At 40.3% G+C, this 13634-nt stretch overlaps 1 protein-coding gene across 5 annotated transcripts in view; it reads left to right on the top strand.

Moving 5' to 3' along the window:
- Nucleotides 1-12930, top strand: part of LOC136145592 (zinc finger protein 26) — a 65703-nt gene extending 52773 nt beyond the window's left edge. For 4 of the 5 annotated variants that reach the window (XM_065904041.1, XM_065904043.1, XM_065904042.1 and 1 more), the window contains 3 exons: nt 3950-4076; nt 5329-5424; nt 6804-12930. In XM_065904041.1, the coding sequence (XP_065760113.1) occupies nt 3950-4076; nt 5329-5424; nt 6804-8776 (2196 nt within the window). In that variant the 3' untranslated portion in view covers nt 8777-12930. The remainder of the gene's footprint in view (nt 1-3949; nt 4077-5328; nt 5425-6803) is intronic. The other variant, XM_065904046.1, reaches the window with a different exon arrangement.
- The last annotated feature ends 704 nt before the right edge of the window (nt 12931-13634 follow it).

Below are 13634 nucleotides of genomic sequence, written 5' to 3'. Positions count from 1 at the left end.
TTTTTTCTGGAACTCTCTTGCTTTTTTGATGATCCAGTGGATGTTGGCAGTTTGATCTCTGGTTCCTCTGCCTTTTCTAAATCCAGCTTGAACATCTGGAAGTTCACAGTTCACGTACTGTTGAAGCCCGTCTTGGAGAATTTTGAGCATTACTTTGCCAGCGTATGAGATGAGTGCAATTGTGCAGTAGTTTGAGCATTCTTTGGCATTGCCTTTTTTTGGGATTGGAATGAAAGCTGACCTTTTCCTGTCCTGTGGCCACTGCTGAGTTTTCCAAACTTGCTGGCATATTGAGTGCAGCACTTTCACGGCATCGTCTTTTAGAATTTGAAATAGCTCCACTAGAATTCCATCACCTCCACTAGCTTTGTTCGTACTGATGCTTCCTGAGGCCCACTTGACTTCGCAGTCCAGGATGTCTGGCTCTATGTGAGTGATTACACCATCATGGTTATCTGGGTCAGGAAGATGTTTTTTGTATGGTTCTTCTGTATATTTTTGCCACTTCTTAGTATCTTCTGCTTCTATTAGGTCCATACCATTTCTGTCCTTTATTGAGCCCATCTTTGCATGAAATTTTCCCTTGGTATCTCTAATTTTCTTGAAAAGATCTCTAGTCTTTCCCATTCCTTTGTTTTCTTCTATTTCTTTGCACTGATCATTTAGGTAGGCTTTCTTATCTCTCCTTGCTATTCTTTGGAACTCTGCATTCAGATGGGTATATCTTTCCTTTTCTCCTTTGCCTTTAGCTTCTCTTCTTTTCTCAGTTATTTGTAAGGCCTTTGTAGACAACCATTTTGCCTTTTTGTATGTCTTTTTCTTGCATTTCTTCCAAGTTGACCATTTTATTGGCATATGGTTACTTGTGGCCTCTTATGAGCCTTTCTATTTCTGTAGTGTTGGTTGTAACTTCATTTCTGAGTTTATTGATTTGCACCCTCTTCCTTTTTTTCCTGATGGGTCTGGCTGAAGGTTTGTCAGTTTTGTCTTTTCAAAAAACCAATTTTTAGTTTCGTTGATCTTTTCCTTTTTTTTTTTTTTTTTTTTTTTCTTATCTCTATTTCAGGTATTTCTGTTCTGATCTGTATGATTTCTTTATACTAACTTTGGATTTTGTTTTTCTTTCTTTAGTTGCTTCACATGTAAGGTTGGCTTGTTTATTTGAGATTTTTCTTGTTTTCTGAAGTAAGCTTGTATCACTATAAACTCTCTTAGAACTTCTTTTGCTGCATCCCATAGGTTTTGGGTCATCATGTTTTTATTTTCATTTGTCTCTAGGTTTCTTTTTTTTCCTCCTTGATTTGTTCAGTGGTCCATTGAATTACTGGCATATTACAGCCTCCATGTGCTTGTGTTTTTTGCAGTTTGTTTTTTTTTTTCTTGCAGTTGATTTCTAACCTCAACCATGTTGTGGTTGCAAAAGATGCTTGATATGATTTCAGTTTTCTTAAAATTATGCAAGCTTGTTTTGCAGTGATCTGGAGAATGTCCCACATGCTCTTGAAAAGATTGTGTATTCTGGTGGTTTTGAGTGGATTGTTCTCTATGTTTATATTAACCAATTTAGTCTAATATGTTCTTTAAGGCCAGTGTTTCCTTACTGATTCTTTGGTCTACATGATCTGCCCATTGATGTAAGTGGGGTGTTAAAGTCCCCTAATTTATTGTGGTTGTGTGTGTGTGTGTGTGTGTGTGTGTGTGTAATATATAAAACCAGTGGCTCAGTGGTAAAGAATCCCCCTGCAATGCAGGAGACACAGGAGATGCAAGTTCAAACCCTGGGTCAGGAAGATCCTCTGGAGAATGAAATGGCAACCCACTCCAGTGTTCTTGTCTAAAGAATCCAGGGAACAGAGGAGCATGGTGGGCTACAGTCCATAGGGTTGCAAAGAGTGGAATATGACTGAAGTGACTGAGCACAGCAGCACAGCACATTACTGTGTTACTGTCAATTTCTCCCTTTATGTCTGTTAACGTTTGCATTATACATCGAGGTGCTATGTTAGGTGCATATGTATTTACAATTATTATAGCTTCTTCTTGGATTGATCCCTTAATCATTATATAGTGTCCTCTTTTGTCTTGTAACAGAGAAGTTCTGGATTTGTTTCTGTAAGTCTTCTTTTTCCTGTCTTTTGTTCTCTTCTCTTGTGATTTGATGACTTTCTTTAGTGTTAGACTTGTATCCCTTTTTCTTTTTTGGTGTGTATATCTATTACAGATTTTTTGATTTGTGGTTACCATGAGATCTTTGTATAGCAATGTGTATATGTAAGTGATTACTTTAAGTTGCTCATCTTATAATTTCAAATGCATTTTTTAAAACCTGCATTTGTGTTCTCCTCCCTACTGTTATCATATTTTACACCTATTTTATGATCCTGTAACTGCTTATTGATAAATGATTTTACTAGCTGTGTCTTTTAACCTTCTTACCAGCTTTGTGTGTGGATTACCAGCTTTACTGTGTGTTTTTGCCTTTACTGGTGGACTTTCTCATTTCTTAATTGTCTTTTTCACCTTGAGACATTCCTTTGTCATTTGTTGTAAAGCTGGTTTGGTGGTGCTGAATTCTTTTAGGCTTCTTTAGTCTGTAAAGTTTTTGATTTCTGTAAAATCTGAACAAGATCCTTGGTAGACAGAGTATTCTTGATTGTAGGTTTTTCCCTTTCATCACTCTCAAAGTGTGTGATGTGCTGTTTTGGTCAGGTTTTTATTTTCTGGTGGTATTTTGAATTTTTAAAAGCATATGTTTGTGCTTTCTTGTCATCTTAGGAGACTTTGGGACAGAAATCCCTCTTGATCTAAAATCCAGATACTGTGACTTCCCTAGTGGTCCATTGGTTAAGAATCTGCCTGGTAATGTAGGAGACGGGTTCTATCCCCGGTCTGGGAAGATTCCTCTTGCCATGGGGCAACTGAGCCCATGCACCACAACTACAGAGCCTATACTCCAGAGCCTGTGAGCCACAACTACTTAAGCCTCCTTGCTCTACAGCCTGCATGCGACAACTACTGAGCCTGCATGCCACAACTACCAAAAGCCCATGTGCCCTAGAGCCTGTGCTTTGCAACAGGAGAAGCCACCGCACTGAGCGGCCTGTGCACTGTAGCTAGAGAAAGGCCACACACGGCAACAAAGATCTAGAGCAGTCAAAAATAAAAATAAATAATTTAAATTAATTTTTAAAATGTCTGGATATCTTTCTGCAATCTAAATTAGGTTATATCACTTCCAGCCTGTAAAAGCTCTAATGGCTAATTGTCAGCAGTAAGAAGGTGTGGTAACCACATCTGCCTTGCTCCCACTGTGGCCTGCAGTCCAGTCACTACAATGTACCCTGTGACCTTGTCTGACTGAACTGTTTATACTGTGTTACCTCTAGCAGTTTGGGTCCCCATTTTGGACCTGCTGTCACTCAGAATGCTTTTGTACCCCCTTTTCTATGGAAACCACTACTAATTTCCTAAAACTTATTTCACATATCACCTCTTCAATAGAGACTGATATGACCATAGATGGAGTGCTGGGCTCCCTCTCTGACCCATGTCATGCCCTCACTGGCCTTTCTGCCTCAACTCTTAAAGCAGCTTGCTTTGTTTATAAATGTACACGTTTGTATATGTCTACAACCTAAGAAGTTTTTGAGGATATTGTTTTATTATCTTTCTTTTGTCAGCGCCTCTTCTGGTGCCAAATTCGACATTCAGTGAAAACTTTGTTGGTGATTTGGAAATTTTAAAGTCATGTATTTCAGTTCTCATGCAAATGAGGGGATGAAAGAATGCATAATTGCCTTTTATCCCACAAAATAGAGTGCAAAAGTTGGGACCCAATAGACATTCTGTAACTTACCATGATAAGAATGATGTGTTCAAGCTCTGGTACTTGTTTCCTACATCACCTAGTGATTCCTGCTTCTGATTCACTAGGATTGTGCTCTTACAGGGGTCATTCTCATTTGAAGATTTATCTGTGGACTTCACCCAGAAGGAATGGCAACTACTGGACCCCTATCAGAAGGACTTATACAAGGATGTCATGTTGGAGAATTATAGCAGTCTTGTGTCACTAGGTAAGAAGTGCTACCCAGGACTTCCCTGGCAGTCCAGCAGTTAGAACTCTGTGCTTCCACTTCAGGGGGCCCGGGTTCAATCCCTGGTCAGGGAACTAAGATCCTGAGAGCTTTGTGGCATGGCCAAAAAACGGAAAAACTGCCCAGAAGATGTTGTATTGTGTCTAGTACCATGCTTGTTTTTTAGTTTCTGAGAGCTCTGGGACTTGCAAAATTTTAATGATTTTTGGACCTAAATTTTAGAGATCAAAGTTCTTGGACTATGAAAGTCCCAGGGAAAGTATTTGAACCTCACCTTCCAATAATGAAGTCTTAATTTCATTGTGTTGCCTCTGAAGCTAATTGTAATAGTGGTAGTGAGGCTCCTGAGGCTTTGCCAACAGAGGTCTGTATAGTCAAAGCTATGGTTTTCCCAGTTGTCATATATGGATGTGAGTGAGAGTTGGACCATAAAGAAGGCTGAGTGTTGAAGAATTGATGCTTTTGAACTGTGGTGTTGGAAATGACTCTTGAGAGCCCCTTGGACTGCAAGAGGATCAAACTAGTCAATCCTAAAGGAAATCTATCCTGAATATTCATTGGAAGGACTGATGCTAAAACTGAAGCTCCAATACTTTGGCCACCTAATGTGAAGAACCAACTCATTAGAAAAGACCCTGATGCTGGGAAAGATTGAAGATAGTTGGATGGCATCACTGACTCAGTAGACATGAGCTTGAGAAAGCTCCAGGAGATGGTAAAGGACAGGGAAGCCTGGCATACTGCAGTCCATGGAGTCGCAAAGAGTTGTACACGACTGAGTGACTGAACAGCAACAAAGCTCCTGAGGCATGTAATTTACCGAATTTCACATACTGTTCTTATATTGACTCAATGGTAAGAGCAGTCCAGTCTGGCAGGTGTGTTGCTTTTTTTTTTTTTTTCTCATGAGGAAATTGAGACAAAGAAAAAAGTTCAGTATTTTTCCCAAGGCATGATAGCTCGGAAGTGAAAGAGCCTGAATTTGAACCAGGGCAGACAGACTACAGAGCCCCTGCAGGGTTTATGGTTTTGGACTTGAGTTATAGAAGTCAAAGATTCTTAGACCTTATCCACTGGGGAGACTGTTACTATTCCTCTGAGGATTGTTTACTTTGTTGGTATTCATGAGGGTAGCTTCATTGGGTCAGCTCATTCTAAACCTTGCTCATTCTTCAGAGGCCTCAAAGGCCATGCAGTAGGGGCCAAGGTCTTTGTCATTTTCCCTGAACAGGGTATGAAATTATGAAACCTGGTGTCATCCTTAAGTTGGAGCAAGGAGAAGAGCCATGGACAGGAGATGGAGAAATTCCAAGTTCAGACTCACTAGGTGAGTGTTTGAAGACCAGGCAGAGGAGAGAAGGTGGAAGTCAGTCTCAGCTGGGTGGGGGTTGGCATCCTTGAAATGTGCCTTAGAGGGCTCTTTTCAAAATCTCAAAGCTTTAATGGTGATTCAGAACAGTTAACATGAGCTACTGAAGTGAATCACATTACATGTGGCTTCTTTGCTTGTAGCTTGAAGTGAAATGTTTCCAGCTGGTCTGGCCCATGATGTTACTCCCAGTCTTTCACATCTGGGACTTTGACTTCTTATTAGGTATTCTGTCCTCTGATGTGGTTAATCTCCTCCTGTCCTTTCTCCTCTCTGGGGTCAAAGACACCTGTGCTTGACCATCAGGGCTTTATTTTTCCTCGCTTTGGGTATCTCTGATGGGAAACCCTCTCTGTTCAGCCTTATTATGTCAGAAAATGGATTATCATTCCTCCCAAACTGTTGGTCCACTTTTCCCCTTGGCTGGTCAAGTTCTGTTGTGCTTTTTCTGTAGCTTAGACAAGGAGTATAAAGAATTACCTCTTTCTGCCATTTTTTTTTTACTAAGTTTTTTACCTTTGGAAAACATCTTTTGAAAGACTTCTCTATTCTCACTTAAAACTAAGTCTAGTCTGAACTTCCCAAATTGCTAGCTAGTGTAGATCCCGGTTCTCATCTTCTTTTGTGAGTTATGTGGCACCACCAAGCATCCAGCACTGCTCTGATCAAGTGGGCCCTCCTCCTCGTTACCTGTTGTGTGACACTGACTTAATTCAAGGACCCTCAAAAGCAGACCCTGAGATACTTGTTGGGACTGTGATCTCTACAGTGTTAGTGGGATAAGGGGAAGCGAGATGGCGTGAGAGAGGAATGCATGAACAGTGTGCTTCTGGGAACCCTCTGAGGGACCAGAAAGCTAGTACCACCCTCTGCCTCCTGTCTCTCAGTGACTGAGTATTGCCCCAGGGAACATTAGGGCTCCAGAGTATCTGGCATACCTGCATATGGCCCAAGAAGGCACTTACAGCCCATCTCCATCTCTTGGTGGAGAGATGTGGGCACCCTGGTTAGGCCCCACAATTGACCTGAGCTGCAGTGTCCTCTGAGTGTGGCTGAAGGGAGGCAGGTGACACTGAGGACCTGTGTAGTAAGCCCATGTAGCCTGTTCAGTGATTACACCCTTTGCCCCAAGTTGGTGGTCAGTTTCATTCAAACTTAATCTACTGCCTGCTTTCTGTTCTTGTTTAAAGTGTTTTTCAATACCTGGAGGTTAGACATTGCAGTCATATTAGGAAACTAAACATTAAAAAGCATTGATTCCCTCAAATAGCATTTCTAGGTTTTTATTCAGTAAACACAATCATGGAAGAACTTACAGGATTTTTTTTTCTTCATAGATCAAGTCTTTCAAGTAAATGGTCACATGACTTGGCACAAGGATAACAAGAAGTTTAAAAATATGAAACAAGATCATGAATGTGATGCACTTGGAAAAAAGTTTAATCTGAGCACAAACTTTATTCCTTTAAGGAAATCAAACAAAGAAGGTGACATAGATGGGTTAATTTTAAAACATCATTTAGATTTTCTTATTCCGAAAGCAAACTATGGAAGAATGGAATCAGCTGACTTAAACATATTTGATAAATTATTTCTCCATACCAAGACTGAGGAAACTGATACTTTGTTAAAATACTATGCATGTGATAAAGTTAGCTATAAGAAGTCACAGATTATCATATATCACAGAAGTCGTTCAGGGGAGAAACTCTATGAATGCAGTGAATGTAGGAAACGCTTCAGTAAGAAATCAAGTCTCATTAAACATCAGAGCAGACATATAAGAGAAATAGCCTATGGCTGTGGTAAATGTGGCAAGACTTTTCCCCAGAAGTCACAGTTTATTACACATCATAGAACTCATACAGGAGAGAAACCTTACAATTGTAGCCAATGTGGGAAAGCCTTCTCCCAAAAGTCACAGCTAACATCCCATCAGAGGACACATACAGGAGAGAAACCATATGAATGTGGTGCATGTGGGAAAGCCTTCTCCCGGAAGTCACATCTCATATCACATTGGAGGACACACACAGGAGAGAAACCCTATGGATGCACTGAATGTGGGAGGGCCTTTAGTGAAAAGTCAAATCTCATCAATCATCAAAGGATTCATACAGGAGAGAAACCTTTTGAATGCAGAGAATGTGGGAAAGCCTTCAGCAGGAAGTCACAACTTGTCACACATCACAGGACCCACACAGGAACAAAACCCTATGGATGTAGTGATTGTAGAAAAGCCTTCTTTGAGAAATCAGAGTTAATTAGACATCAAACAATTCATACTGGAGAGAAACCCTATGAATGCAGTGAATGTGGGAAAGCCTTCAGAGAGAGATCTAGTCTTATTAACCATCAGAGAACCCATACAGGAGAGAAGCCTCATGGATGCATCCAGTGTGGGAAAGCCTTTTCCCAGAAATCTCACCTCTTATCACATCAGATGACACACACAGGAGAAAAACCCTTTGTATGCACTAAGTGTGGGAAGGCCTTCAGCAGGAAATCCCAGCTTGTCAGACATCAGAGAACTCATACAGGTGAAAAACCCTACGAGTGCAGTGAATGTGGGAAAGCTTTCAGTGAAAAATTAAGCCTTACTAATCACCAGAGAATTCATACAGGAGAAAAACCGTATGTGTGCAGTGAGTGTGGGAAAGCCTTTTGTCAGAAATCACATCTCATATCACATCAGAGGACACACACAGGAGAGAAACCCTATGAATGCAATGAATGTGGGAAAGCCTTTGGTGAAAAGTCAAGTCTTGCAACACATCAGAGAACCCATACAGGAGAAAAACCTTACGCATGCAGGGATTGTGAAAAAGCCTTCTCCCAGAAGTCACAGCTCAATACTCACCAGAGAATTCACACGGGAGAGAAACCGTATGGATGCAGTCTTTGTCAAAAAGCTTTCTTTGAAAAATCAGAACTAATTAGACATCAGAGAACTCATACAGGAGAAAAACCTTATGAATGCAGTGAATGTAGGAAAGCCTTCAGGGAGAGATCAAGTCTCATAAATCATCAGAGGACACATACAGGAGAGAAACCCTTTGAATGCAGCGACTGTGGCAAAGCCTTCTCTCGGAAGTCACACCTCATACCACATCAGAGGACACACACAGGAGAGAGACCCTACAGTTGCAGTGAATGTAGAAAGGCCTTCTCTCAGAAGTCACAGCTTGTTAATCATCAGAGAATTCATACAGGAGAGAAACCTTTTCAATGCAGTGAGTGTGGGAAAGCCTTCTCCCAAAAGTCACAGCTTATTAATCATCGGAGAACTCATACAGTAAAGAAATCCTAAGAATGGTGTTAATGTTAGTCTTTGACAGAGATCTTACCTCATCAGTTATGGTAAATCTTTCAGATAATAGTTACATCACATTATATGTCTGAATACACTTTTAAGTTAGGAACTCCAAATAGGTTATGTCGGGGAAGCTTTCAGCAGATTAATGTGTTTATTATATTAGAATTCAGAGGGAGAATGACCCTGTGAATTGCAGTGGATTTCAAAAACCTTTCAAACCTTTTTCAGTAGAAAATTAACAGTACAGAAGAATACTGTGACTATCAGAAAGCTTTCCAGAGATAAAATTTCATTAGCCATTGGAAAAATTCCCACTGAAAATGAATCCTATTCCAGTGAGTTAAGGAAAACTTCATGAATACAGCAAGTGAGGTGATATTTTCATCAAGAAATAACAGCTCATTGTACATAAGAAGATGCCCTCAGGAATGAATTCTTTGAAAATACTAAATATAGGACAATCTTCGGCAAGTAACCCCACCATGTTGTATCCTGTGGGTATATCTAACAGTTTAAAGACACTAGAAATACATGCCCCTAGAAATAATGCTATAATGGAAAGCCACGCACTCTTTATAGACATAGGTACCAAAAATAACTGGTTCTAAATTATATTAAGGCTCAAGTATGAAGTTTCTAAAAATGTGAATAAATTGAGTCATTGGAATACAAAATTTCTCCATGGTATATAATTATGGCTTATTTTCCTGTGTCACAGGCTGTGTTTTGTATTTTGGAATTACATATGGTAATGTAATTGGGAGCATGAGATGTACATGCCTTGTAGTGCCTCTGATGTCTATCAAGACATACCACGTGCCACTGGTTTTTCTATTTTAATAATACTATAAAAATGATAACTCGTAGGACATGTCTTACTGCTCAATAAGTAGCATGAGTAATATCAACACATTTCCTTATGATTTGTTAGTTTATAAAAGGCTCTATTATCAGCACTGACCTTTCTCTTTAGTAGCAAAAGCCAACATTATATAAAGTCTTTTGGATCCTAGACTCTGAGAAACAGTTTATATAAAACCTGATTAATAAGTATTCTAGTGTAGAACTGCAGAATGGCACGAGTAAATTGTGAGGAGAATGAACTGTGGCTCTACACTCCTGCTCAGTGGCATTAACTTGGAGCAGAATGCCCTCCTTGTGTAATGAGGTGCCTCCATGCATCCAGTGTGTGTATCTTAAGTGCTATGTCACCCAAGTACAACTTGTATTTTAATTTACTGTGATGAATTGTCATGAATATTGTGTGCTGCTATTATGTTTTTGGTGTTTTGTAAAATATTCCTTAAAAATTAGATGAAGAAGCTAGGTATTTGAGAATCCCTATCCAGAGAATATAAAATATAAAGGATTTTGTGGTGAGAACCATATTTTTGATGTATCCCAGGAAGCCTATTTTGCCTTCCTGCAGATTTCTGTGATTACCAGACAGGTATCAGAAATCAAGCTTTTTTTTATTTCATCACTGGAAATGTTAGTGTTTCACTTGTCTTTCACCTGTTGTATCATGCACATGAGAAAGTTCCCATGTGTGCTTACCATTTTATAAGGGTGGTTCCTTCTGAAAATGCACGAACCATGCCTAGGTTTATTTAGAATTTTGTAGCAATCTCTCTATAATGTTGTTCGACAAAATCAACTATGTTTTTTGTATGATGGTGAAATTCAGAAAAGTCTAGCATTGACCTTGTTTCCATACTTGAAAAAATCAGGCCTTCTCTCATGCACAAGTCGTCTTACCAGTGTGGTGTTTGGTACCTTTGATTCTAGCAGTATTTTTTTCTTTACCTACAATTTTACATCATTGTTGGAAAATTGGAATGCTAAATAAATGAGGGTAATTTTATGAACTATTGTACCAGAATTTCAACAAAGTCCTATTTCCCAAATTTTTATTCATACATAAATTTATGGACTTCCTACTTTTCTCCCTAATATCTTAAGGTCATTTTACCAGGTTGGTGAAACAGACCTTTGTAAAGGAACGAGTAGTTACAGTGTGGTGTTTTATTTTATGGGTTGTTGGGTTTTGTTTTGTCCCCCCCCCCCCACCACCATTTTTTTCTTTTCCGTCTATCCTGGGTCTCTTTGCTCAGCCCAGTGATTGACTTGTTGGGTCTTGGATTCGGCTGAGGAGTCTGTTGTCTAAAAGCTTCCTAGTTTTGCTCACTCCTGTCCTAGATTATTTTTGAACTACTAAGCAGTTAATATTAGAACTTCCTTTATGAGATGATGAAACTTCACTGGCCTTTTGATCGAATCCCAAGGGCGAATGTGTTTTCCCAAGGGCGAATGTGTTTCCTAAGGATCTGATGTCAGTCATCCTGTGTCAGGGCTGATGCTGGCAGCAGGGGTTTTGTTTTTCAAAATACCTGATGTTCCACATCCCAGGTGTGTGGTGTAGAACTCACCTGGCATTCTGTCTTCTGAAGGGTCACAAGAGGCCTCTGATTCTGAAATTAGAAATTCTTAGTGTCACGTTTTTAAGTCACCTTGGTAAACCACAAAAATATATTTCCCCTCACCGATTCCTACTACAAATGCTGCATCAAGAAGAAAGCCAATTTTAAAGTTAGGCTGGATTTACTTATGGTTTTGTGAAACTCAATAAATGACATTTAGATGGAATACTTGAGGAGGAGCATCTCCTTCCCCTTCCTCTTTCACCACCCAGGTTCCTCCATTGGTGTGGAAGTAATCCTGCAGAGCACACTTTCTATTCTATTCCTTACATTAAGTACTGGATCTTCTGGAGGTCCCATCTATGAATTCTGAGACCTATGCCAGGATTGCCTTGTGTTCAGCTTTTCTTTGTGGGTTTTGATATTTTCAGACACCATTATCTGTATGGATCTGTATGTTCCTGATATTTTTATTTCATGTGACATTTTCATCACATGTAGAACCCTGAGATGAAATGAACCCAAAGAATACCAGACATATCTACCAATATCTGTATTACATAGCAAAATATACATCCATAGACATTTGGATCCTACACTTGAGATCTCAGTCATTTGGTCATTTACTCCAGTATGTACCCAGATTGTCAATTTCATTGAGTTTGTCAGTCTACAAACATGATACCAACAAGCTTTCAGATGCTGAGCACCTAGTGCTGGCCTGCATGCCAGTTAACTAACTCAGTCATTACTTTTGCAGCTGTATGCATATTTTTTGCCCTTTTCATCCTTTCAGTCCATTTTTTGCACTTATATATACTAGTTATTTTAAGATGCATTTCTGATTATACACTCTTGTATTGAATTATCATGTGGCTAATTGTAGGCTTGGCTTCCCAGGTGATTCAGTGGTAAGGAATCCGCCTGCCATCGCAGGAGACACAGGAGACATGGCTTCAGTCCCTGGATCAGGAAGATCCACCTGGAGAAGGAATGGCAACCCATTCCAGTATTCTTACCTGGCCAGTCCCATGGACAGAGGAGCCTGGTGGGCTACAGTTCATGAGGTTGCAAAGAGTTGGACATGACTGAGCACATGCATGTGCACGTGCGCATGCACACACACACACACACACACACATTGTGGATTTAAGGTGTAATATCCTCATGGTATATGAGGACTTTTATACAAAACCATACCTGTTCATAATTTCTGAATACTTTATCTTTCCTCTTACAGTTTTGGTTTTGTTTTGTTTTTGTTTCCTTAAACTACTTGAGAGTTCCACAATCTCTCATTTTACGCTTTTATGTGCGTGTGCTTTTTTGTCGATCTACTGCCACTGAAATGCCCTTGTTCCTTGTTAATACCTATTCAACCTATGTGAACTTGTACATGTATTTGTCACTGGTGATAAAATTGTTGCATGTTTTATCTTTCCCATTAGGAAGCTTCTGGAAAGCTAGGACTTTTGTTTGTCTATATAATTTTAACAACCGAAGCTTTGGTTCATAAGTGTCAGTGGTGTCAGTGGCTGTGTTTTCTACCACATGAGGAGGCATAGCTGCAATGAGAGAAGTGTGAAGCCACCACGGAAGCCAAATCATGAGCATCCTGGCTGGGTTCCAGGATCTGGTTCTTGTCTTGAAGTCTGGGTTCATCTCTGCCATTTTCTTGCCTTGATTATTGGACTTTTCTGTGAGATATCCTAAATATCCTTACAATAAATCCCCATGTTTGTTTCAGCTGGTTCAAGTTGTGTTCATTATTGCAACCCAAGTGCTGCTCCTCACTGACAGCAAGGTCAGGCTGTGTCATAAGTTGGGGCCTCTGGAAGCAGATACTGAGATGAAGTTTGGCGTGTAAGATGTTTATTGAGAATCAACATGAAGTAATGGGAGAAGAGAAAGGAATGGATTGGTCAAAGGAAAAATCATAACTGCACTGTAGGTTGTGGAGACCTTGGCCAGGCCAGCAGGGGCTCTGAAGAGAATCACTCATAAAAGTGTCTCATATTTGGCCTTGACATCCAGGCCCTTACAAGCCTGGGTTGTCAGTCAGCAGAGGCAGGCTGTCCTGGGGAGAGCATGAGCTCAGGTGAAGCAGCCCTTTTCCCCTGAGACCAACTCTGGACAAGCTGGCGAGTGGAGGAAGTCCCAGCCACTGGGCAGCAGGTTCCTGGAAGAGGGATCTGGGTGGTTCAGCTCCACGACTGCACAGAGCATCCCTTCCAAGGTTGGGTTTGTCTAGAGAGAGACTAAGAAGAGGGAAATCAGGATGAACTACAGAACTCCTGTTGCAACTGTTTCCTCTCACCTGTTATGCATTCCAGATTCTCACAGCTACCACCCTTGCTGACATGAGCATGAGCCAGATCCTCATTCCTAAGGGCTCTGGGCCCTGGTCACCAATACCTTCTCACACCCGAGCT

This window comes from Muntiacus reevesi, chromosome 13 (genome assembly GCF_963930625.1).
Source record: "Muntiacus reevesi chromosome 13, mMunRee1.1, whole genome shotgun sequence".
NCBI lineage: Eukaryota > Metazoa > Chordata > Mammalia > Artiodactyla > Cervidae > Muntiacus > Muntiacus reevesi.
The sequence above is the reverse complement of the archived record's forward strand: the minus strand, read 5'-3'. Positions and strand labels throughout refer to the sequence as shown.